The 10,823-nt window shown below is 28.0% G+C and overlaps 1 protein-coding gene across 1 annotated transcript in view; it reads right to left on the bottom strand.

Annotated features, from left to right (window-relative positions):
* Window positions 1–9,237: 9,237 nt before the first annotated feature.
* LOC121864128 overlaps window positions 9,238–10,823 on the bottom strand; it is a 31,677-nt gene continuing 30,091 nt past the window's right edge. Inside the window, exon 6 of the mRNA XM_042363050.1 lies at window positions 9,238–9,604. Within this exon, the coding sequence (XP_042218984.1) occupies window positions 9,510–9,604 (95 nt within the window). The 3' untranslated portion in view covers window positions 9,238–9,509. The remainder of the gene's footprint in view (window positions 9,605–10,823) is intronic.

Below are 10,823 nucleotides of genomic sequence, written 5' to 3'. Positions count from 1 at the left end.
TCTATTTTTATAGTATTTCATTTTTATGATACAAATTTCCTCTGTTTTATGATAATCTATTTTTCGAAAGTTGGTTATCTAATCTCAACTTTCGTGAAAGTAGATATTTCATTCTTTATGATAATAAATTTCGCTTATGATATCTATTCTTGGCAATTTGCATCTAACCAACTTTCTGGAAAGTAGATATTTCCATTTTTATGATATAATTTCGTTTTTCTTTATGATAATCTATTTTCGGGAAAGTAGATATTTCCCATTTTTTATGGATACAAATTCTGCTTTATGATAATCTATTTCGAAAGTTATTATTCAACCAACTCGCGGAAAGTAGGATATTTCCTGCATTCCTTATGAGATGTCAAATTTCTCTCTGCTTTATGATATCTATTTTCAGTAAATTTGGTTATTCAACCAACTTTTTCCTGAAAGTAGATATTTTCCCCATTTTATGATACAATTTCTGTTTTCTTTATGATAATTATTTTGCAATTTGGTTATCTAACCAATCCTTCTGGAAAGCAGATATTTCCATTTTTTATGATACAAATTTCCGTTTTTCATGATAATCTATTTTCGAAAGTGATATTTCCCATTTTTTATGATACTGTTTTATGATAATCTATTTTCGGCAAATTTGATATTCAATCCACCTTTCCTGTAAAGTGATATCGCATTTTTTATGATACAAATTTCGTTTCTATGATATTCCATGAAAGTAGATATTTCTATTTTTATGATGCTGCCAAATTTCTGTTTTCTATGATATCTATTTCGGGAAAAGTAGATATTTCTATTTTACAGATACAAATTTCTCCTTGGCTTTTCTATGATAATTCCATTTTCGGGAAAGTAGGATATTTCCCCATTTTATGATACAAATTCTGTTTTCATGATAATCTATTTTCAGAAAGTTGGTTATTCTAACTAACTCTCAAGTGAAAGTAGATATTTCCCATTCTTATGATACACTGGCTTTCTATGATAATCTATTTCGGCAAATTTGTTTATCTAACCAACTTTCCTGGAAAGTAGATATTTCCCATTTTTATGATACAAATTTCCTGTTTCTATGATAATTTGCTTTCGAAAGTAGATATTTTCCCATTTTTTTTATGATACAAATGTTTTCTATGTAAGATAATCTATTTTCGAAAGTAGATATTTCCCATTTTTATGATACAAATTTCCTGTTTTTCTTATGATATTCATTTTTGTTGGTTATCTAACCAACTTCGCGGAAAGCCCATTCTTATGATAAATTTCTGCTTTCTATGATATTCCAGTTTTCATAACTCCTGTTATCTAACCAATCCTCTCCTGAAAGTAGAATTTCTATTTTTGCGATACAAATTTCTGGTTTTCAAGATATCTATTTTCGGGAAAGTAGATATTTCCACGTGATACAAATTTCCTGCTTTATGATAACGAGCTTGGTTATCTAACCAACTATGGAAAGTAGACATTTCCTCATTCTTTTATGTATACAAATTCTCCTGCTTATGATATCTAATATTTTCAAAATTTGTTATCTAACTAACTTTCCTGAAAGTAGATATTTCTATTTTATGATACAAATTTCTGCTTTTCATGATAATCTATTTTCGGAAAGTAGATATTTCATTTTTATGATTAGCCAGCCTCCTCTGTTTTATGATAATCTATTTTTGCGCAGATATTTCTATTTTTGGTGATACAAATTTGTTTTTCATGATAATTATTTTCGGGCAAATTTGTTATTCAACCAACTTCTTCCAAAGTAGATATTTCTATTTTATGACATACAAATTTCCTCTGTTTTCTTTTATGATAATTCATTTTGGGAAAGTAGATATTCTATTTATGATACAAATTCTCCTGTTTTCTATGATAACTTTATTTTTCGGGGAAAGCTATATCTAACCAACTTCGCGGAAAGTAGATATTCTATTTTTATGATAATAAACTTCGTTTCTATGATAATCTATTTTCGAAAGTATATTCATTTTACATACAAATTTCTGTTTTCTATGATATCTATTGGAAAAGTTATCTAACCAACTTTCGTGAAAAAGTAGATATTTCCCCATTCTTTATGATATACAAATTTCAGCTTTCTATGATAATCTATTTTTATAAATTTGTTTATCTAACTAACTTTCCCCAGAAAAAGTTATTTCTATTTTATGATAAATTTCCTGTTTTCTATGATAATTCATTTTTCGAAAGTAGATATTTCCATTTTATGATAAATTTCTGCTTATAAGATAGTCTATTTTCAAAAGTAGATATTTTCCATTTTTATGTGATACAAATTTCCGTTTTATGATAATTTTGTTGGTTATCTAACTAACTTTCGCGGAAAGTAGATATTTCTATTCTTATGATACAAATTTCCTGCTTTCTATGATATTCTTATCTCGGCAATTTGTTAATTTAAACCAATCCTTTCCCGGAAAGTAGATATTTCTATTTTATGATACAATTTCCTGTTTCTATGATAATTCATTTTCGGGAAAGCAGATATTTCATTTTTATGATACAAATTTTGTTTTCAGTGATATCTATTTTGTTGTTATCTAACCAACTTTTCGCGAAAGTAGATATTTCTATTCTTTATGTGATACAAATTTCCTGCTTTCTATGATAACTATTTCGGCAATTCCTATATCTAACTAACTTTCCTGAAAGTAGATATTTCCTATTTTTGCAGATACAAATTTCTGTTTTCTATGATAGACTCATTTTCGGAAAAGTAGATATTCTATTTTTTTATGATACAATTCTCCTGTTTTCTATGAGATAATTATTTTCGGCAAATTTGTTATCTAACTAACTCTCTTTCCTGGAAAGTAGATATTTCCATTTATGATACAAACTTCTCCTGTTTTCTATGATATTCATTTTCGGAAAGATATTTCCTATTTTTATGATACAAATTTCTGCTTTCTATGATATCTATTTTCGGAAAGTAGATATTTCCCATTTTATGATAAATTTCCGTTTTCATGATAATTATTTTCGGAAAGTAGACATTTTACTTTTTATGATACAATTTCTGTTTCATGATAATCATTTTCGAAATTTGGTTATCTAACCAACTTTCTGGAAAGTAGATATTCTATTTTTATGATACAAATTTCCTGTTTTGATAATCTATTTGGTAAGTAATTTGTTTATTTAACTAACTTTCTAGGCAGATATTTCCATTTTTGTGATACAAATTTCCTGGTTTTTCTTATGATAATTTATTTTAGGTAGATATTTCCTATTTTTATGATGTAAATTTATGGTTTTCTTATGATAATCTGTTTTCGAAAGTAGATTTATTCATTTTTTGTTTTTGTTTTTTTGGTTTTTGTGAAAGTTGTTATTAACCAACTTTCGTGTGAAAGTAGATATTTCTATTTTTATGATACAAATTTCTGCTTATGATATTTATTTCGGAAATTTGTTTATCTAACTAACTTTTTCTGAAGTGATATTTCTATTTTTATGATACAATTTTGTTTTTATGATAATCTATTTTCGAAAGTTGTTTTTTTGGGGGGATATTTCTATTTTTATGATACAATTTTGTTTTATGATATTTATTTTGTTTGGTTATTCAACCAACTTTGGAGTAGATATTTCTATTTTTATGATACAATTTTCGGTTTATGATGGTTTGTTTTCGTTGTTTATCTAATCAACTTTCGCTGAAAGTAGATATTTCCCATTTTTATGATAAATTTCCTGTTTCTATGATATCTATTTTCGGTGGTTTTTTTGGAAAGTAGGATATTTTTATTTTTATGATACAAATTTCTGTTTTCTATGATAATCTATTTGAAAGTTGTTTATTCAACCAACTTTCGTGGAAAGTAGTATTTCCCATTTTTATGATACAAATTTCTTGTTTTATGATATCTATTTTTGGAAATTTTGTTATTTAACCAATTTTCCTGAAAGTAGATATTTCATTTGTGTTTTTGTTTTGGGTTTTTTTTTGTGTTTTTTTTTTTTGGTGTTTTTTTTTTATGATGCAAATTTCCTGTTTTTGATATCTATTTGTGTTGTTTATCTAATTAACTTTCGCGTGAAGTAGATATTTTCATTTTTTATGATAAATTTCTTTTTTGGATATCTATTTCAAATTTATTTTCTAAATCGAATCTTTCCTGAAAGTGATATTTCATTTTTTCTGGTAAAATTTGTTTTATGATAATCTATTTTCGGTGTTTTCGGGAAAGTAGATATTTGTATTTTTATGATAAATTTCTGTTTTATGATATTTATTTTCGGGAAATTTGTTTATTCTTACTAACTTTGCGGAAAGTAGATATTTCTTTTTTTGTGATACAATTTCGTTTCTATGATATTTTTTCGGCAAATTTGTTTATTTAACCAATTCTTTTGAGAAAGTAGATATTTCTATTTTTTTGATACAAATTTCCTGTTTTTATGATAATCTATTTCGGAAATTTGTTTTTATGATTAATTTTTTCGGGAAGTAGATATTTCTATTTTTTATGATAAATTTCTTGTTTTATGATAATCTATTTTTGAAAGTTGTTTTTTTTTGGGAGTATATTTCATTTTTTGATACAAATTTCCTGTTTTATGATATCTATTTTCGGAAATTTGGTTATTTAACTAACTTTCATGAAAGTGATATTTCATTTTTTGTGATACAAATTTCTTTTTCTATGATATTCTATTTTCGGTAAATTATTATTTGAATCAACTTCCTGGAAAGTAGATATTTTCCATTTTTTGTGATACAAATTTCCAGTTTTCTATGATAATCTACTTCGCAAAATTAGGCAATATTTCAAAATTGAAAATCTATTCTGAAAAATCGATAATCTACTTTCCCGAAAGCAGAAAATTATCTACTTTTTTTGGAAAAGTAGATAACCAACTTTCCCGGAAAGTATATTTCTATTTTTTATGATACAAATTTCGTTTTCTATGATAATCTATTTTTGGAAAGGTTATCTAATCAACTTTCGCGGAAAGCGTAGATATTTCTATTTTTTATGATACAAATTTCCTGTTTTCTATGATACATCGGTTTCGGCAAATTTGCTATTCAACCAACTTTCCTGGAAAGTAGATATTTTCTATTTTTTATGATACAATTTCCCATTTCTATGATAATCTATTTCGGGCAAGTTGTTTATCTAACTAACTTTTCAAGTGAATGTAGATATTTCCCATTTTTTATGATAAATTTCTGTTTTCTATGATATTCCATTTCGGCAAATTTGGTTATCTAACCAACTTTCCCGGAAAGTAGATATTTCCCATTTTTAGATTCAAATTTCCTGTTTTCTATGATAATCTATTTTCGAAAAATTTGGTTATCTAACTTCTGGTCTCCTGCTTAAGATAATCTACTTCTGCAAAATTAGTAATATTTCCCCCAAAATTCGAAAAACGGCCTCTGAAAATCGATAATCTACTTTCCCGAAAAGAGAAATCGCATTTTTCGGGAGAGATAACCAACTTTCCTGGAAAGTAGATATTTCCCATTTTTTATATACAAATTTCCTGTTTTCTATGATAACTCTTTAGCTCGGAAAGTTGTTTATCTAACTAATCATGGAAAAGATATTTCTATTTTATATACAAATTTCTGTTTTGCGATAATCTATTTTCGGGAAAGTTGTTTATCTAACTACTTTCGCGAAAGTAGATATTTCCCATTTTTATGATACAAATTTCCTGTTTTCTATGATAATTATTTTCAAGAATTTATTATTCAACCTTTCCCGGAAAGTAGATATATTTCTATTTTTGAGTACAAATTTCCTGTTTTCTATGATAATCTATTTTCGGGAAAGTTGTTTATTCTAATACAATCCAACTTTCGCGGAAAGTAGATATTTCCATTTTTTATGATAGCCAAATTTCGTTTATGATATCTATTTTCGGGAAATTTGGTTATTAACCAATGCTTTGGTGTAGATATTTCTATTTTTATGATACAAATTTCTGTTTTCTATGATAATCTATTTCGAAATTTGTTTATTATTTCTGGGGTAGTAGATATTTCCATTTTTTTGATAAAATTTCTTTTAGTGATTTTCATTTTCGGAAATTTGTTAACACTTTCCTGGAAAGTAGATATTTTATTTTTTATGATACATTTCGTTTTTTATGATATTCTTAGTTGAAATTTATTATTTAACTAAATTCGGAAAGTATATATTTCATTTTTGTGATATCTAATTTCCCGTTTGTATGTAATCTATTTTCGGGAAGTTTATTTAACGAACTTTCCCGGAAAGTAGATATTTCATTTTATGATAAATTTGTTTTATGTTATCTATTTTCGCTTAGTTATATAATCAACTTTCCTGAAAGTAGATATTTCTTATTTTTATGATAAATTTGTTTCTATGTCTATTTTCGGGAAAGTTGTTTATTAACCAACTTTCGGGGAAAGTAGATATTTCCCATTTTTATGATACAAATTTCTGTTTTTATGATAATCTATTTCGAAATTTGATTATCTAACCAACTTTCCTGAAAAGTATATTTCATTTTTTATGATACAATTTCTGTTTCTATGATATTCATTTTGAAATTTGTTTATATAACTAACTTTCCGGAAAGTAGATATTTCATTTTTTATGATGCAAATTTTGTTTTCTATGATAATCTATTTTGGTAAATTTACATTATATAATCTACTTCCTTGTGCTATAGATATTTGATTTTTATGTATAAAATTTCTGTTTGTATCTATTTTCGGAAAGTTGTTTATTAACTAACTTTCGCGGTAAAGTAGATATTTCCCATTTTTATGATACAATTTCTGCTTATAGATAATCTATTTTGCAAATTTGGTTATTTAACCAAATTTCTGGAAAGATATATTTCATTTTTATGATACTAATTTCCTGTTTTATGATATATATTTTCGGAAATTTGGTTATTAACCAACTTTCCCGAAAAGTAGATATTTCCTATTTTTATGACAATTTCCCGTTTTCTATGATAATCTATTCTGCAAAATTAGGTAATATTTCAAAATTCAAAAAATCTATTCTCCGAAAAATCGATAATCTACTTTCCTTAAAAGTAGAAAATTATCTGTTTTTCGAGGAAAGTAGATAACTCAACTTCCCGGAAAGTAGATATTTCCATTTTTATGATACAAATTTCCTGTTTCTATGATAATCTATTTTCAGAAAGTAGTTATAAATCAATTTCTGGAAAGTAGTATTTCATTTTTTTTTTTTATGATATTATTTCGCAAATTCGTTATCTACTTTCCCGAAAGTAGATATCTATTTTATGCGATAAAAGTGATAATTTATTTTCGGTAAATTTGCTATTAACCAACTTTCCCGGTAGATATTTCCCATTTTTGTGATACAAATTTCCTGTTTTCTATGATAATCTACTTCCAAAATTTGTAATATTTCCGCAATTCGAAAAATCTATTCCCCTGAAAAGTCGATAATCTACTTTCCCGAAAAGTAGAAAATTCATCTACTTTTCGAAAGTAGATAACCAACTTTCCCGGAAAGTAGATATTTCATTTTTATGATACAAATTTCGTTTTCTATGATAATCTACTTTCGTTCAATAATTTGAAAGTAGATATTTCCTTGTACAAATTTCTGTTTTAGATATTATTTTCGGGAATGTATCTACCTTTCCCGGAAAAGAGATATTTCTATTTTTCGATAAATTTGTTTTTAAGATATTCTTTTTTTGGGAAGTTGATTAACCAACTTTCCCGGAAAGTAGATATTTCCCATTTTTTACGATACAAATTTCGTTTTATGATATCTTATTTTCGCAAATTGGTTATATAACCAAATTTCCGAAAGTAGTATTTCCCCATTTTTATGATCAAATTTCCTGTTTTCTATGATAATTCATTTTCGAAAAGTAGTTATTCAACTTCCTCGGTGAAAGTAGATATTTCCATTTTTTATGATACAAATTTCCTGTTTTCTATGATATTATTTTCGGCAAATTTGGTTATCTGACCAAATTTCCTGGAAAGTCGATATCATACTTTTACAGATATAAAATTCTTTCTATGTCTTTTCGAAAATTTGGTATAACCAACTTTCCCGAAAGTAGATATTTCCCATTTTTATGATACAAATTTCCTGTTTTTTATGATAATCTCTTGGCAAAATTAGGTAATATTTCTCCTAATTCGAAAATCTACTCCGAAAAATGATATCATTTTCCCGAAAAGTAGAAAATCTATCTACTTTTCGAGAAAGTAGATAACAACTTTCCCGGAAAGTAGATATTTCCCATTTTTTATGATACAAATTTCCCGTTTTCTATGATAATCTACTTCGCAAAATTAGGTAATATTTCCCCAAAATTCGAAAATCTACTTCCCCGAAAAGTCGATAATCTACTTTCCCGAAAAGTAGAAAATCTATCTACTTTTCGGGAAAGTAGATAACCAACTTTCCCGGAAAGTAGATATTTCCCATTTTTTATGATACAAATTTCCCGTTTTCTATGATAATCTAGATAACCAACTTTCCCGGAAAGTAGATATTTCCCATTTTTTATGATACAAATTTCCCGTTTTCTATGATAATCTACTTCAGAAAATTTGGTAAATATTTCCCCAAAATTCGATAATCTACTTTCCCAAAAAGTCGGTAATCTACTTTCCTGAAAAGTAGATAATCTACTTTTCGGGAAAGTAGATAACCAACTTTCCCAGAAAGTAGATATTTCCCATTTTCTGTAATACAAATTTCCCGTTTTCTATAATTATGGGGGTAAGGAATGAAGGGAACAACCAGTGCAATTCATTTATTAAAGTTCCAGGGAATTTGCAACACATCATATATGATCCATTTTTTACAAAGTACAGAACCTGTATACTGTATATAAAGTTGTCCAATATATATGAAAATCTTTTCAGGCACATATCTCCATTAATATAGTAAATGTCTAAGGCACATATCTCCATTAATATAGTAAATGTCTAAGGCACATATCTCCATTAATATAGTAAATGTCTAAGGCACATAACTCCATTAATATAGTAAATGTCTAAGGCACATAACTCCATTAATATAGTAAATGTCTAAGGTACATATCTCCATTAATATAGTAAATGTCTAAGGCACATAACTCCATTAATATAGTAAATGTCTAAGGCACATAACTCCATTAATATAGTAAATGTCTAAGGCACATAATTCCATTAATATAGTAAATGTCTAAAGCACATAACTCCATTAATATAGTAAATGTCTAAGGCACATATCTCCATATCTCCATTAATATAGTAAATGTCTAAGGCACATAACTCCATTAATATAGTAAATGTCTAAGGCACATAACTCCATTAATATAGTAAATGTCTAGTTCCAAGTTTAATCAAATAAACTTTTGGCATTCTAATTATTTAAAACATTTACTTTGTTATAATAATCTAACCTAAAGCGAGGCTGAAATAACTATACATTTTATGTAAGGATAAAACGTCTTCTTGTGTCCATCCTATTCCTCATCTTCTTTACTCAATGGTGCAAGTTAAAGCACCATTAATTACTGACCAAGCTTCTCCTGAGCACGAAGCTGAGGGACAAACACATCCTCCTGTTGACCTTCAGCCATAAGTTCTTCAATCTCCTCCACACTGTACAGGGGAAAAATTAAAATTAGCTGCTTCTATAGTATACCTCAACATCAATCCAATCTTTCCCATGACATGAAGGTGCAGGGTTGGAAGTGGAGGGTGTTGACATGTAGAGGGATGGAAGTGGAGGTGGAGGGGCGTGGATGTGGAGGGGCGTGGATGTTGTGGGGTGTGGAGGGAAAGGAACATAGACCAAGGTGACAGCAAACAAGATTTGCGCTCCACTACTGATCAGCCTAACAACATTCCATATACCGTGTATATCTCGTATATCTCGGCCTACAAGGCGATGGATGTATAAGACGACCCCAAAAATTTCCATTTAAAAAGTAGATTTTGAGCTCTATTCCCTGTATAAGACCGGTACCCCAAATGTAACACTTACCATTGGGAGCTTACTGACCCAGTAGTCCTTTACCAACCATCCCATTGACCAGTGCTGTTTACACATCCTTGGTTTTTTAAAATAAGGCCAATTCACTTCAAGTAATGGCATCAAATGTTACTGGTTGGTGTAGTGTAAACACTAGTGACATCACTTAAGCGTCTCTTATTTAACTGGAACTAATGTCGGTGTCGAGTAAAATTTTTCCATTTGCAGGTACTTGAAATGGATTTACTGATTTATTTTTTATTTATTTATTTATAATATACTGTAATATATTAAACACACTGCAAGTATTTTCTTTAATTTATATACTTGTTTCGCAAAAAAGGGGGGCTACCATTATACCTGGTAGGTGAAGTTGACCTGACATTTATGGTGATCATTAAAGATCAAACTCCGAATCCGAAGACGTGATTTCGTGTTTATCCTAAATTTACGACTGTCGGTAGTTTCAAGAATTAACGTAGTCATTTACTGAATATTCTTTGTAAAGAAATAAATTTTAAATGAATTATTTATAGAAGATAAGTATTATGATCAGTAAATATAGATATGCATTACTGACCACCTCGAACACAAAGACTGCTAATAATAGCCACAACGGTCACAGTCACGGTCACTTTCCCTTTCTTGTCTCATCACTGGCAAATGGCAGGGGGGGGGGGGTGTTGAAGATAGCTAGATAGCTGTGTTATTACCGGGGTATATTGTTCTTTTACTGTATGTTAGACAGGTTTATAAATACATTTTTATTATTTTAATATACCGGTAATCTTAATTTTAATCCAGCTTCCCAAACGTAAGTTTCAGTATAAAATAATTAGTGGTAGG

The sequence above is a fragment of the Homarus americanus genome, unplaced genomic scaffold (genome assembly GCF_018991925.1).
Source record: "Homarus americanus isolate GMGI-L3 unplaced genomic scaffold, GMGI_Hamer_2.0 scaffold26351, whole genome shotgun sequence".
NCBI classification, from domain to species: Eukaryota; Metazoa; Arthropoda; class Malacostraca; order Decapoda; family Nephropidae; genus Homarus; species Homarus americanus.
Note: the sequence above shows the minus strand (reverse complement) of the source record. Positions and strands in the feature narration are given on the sequence as shown.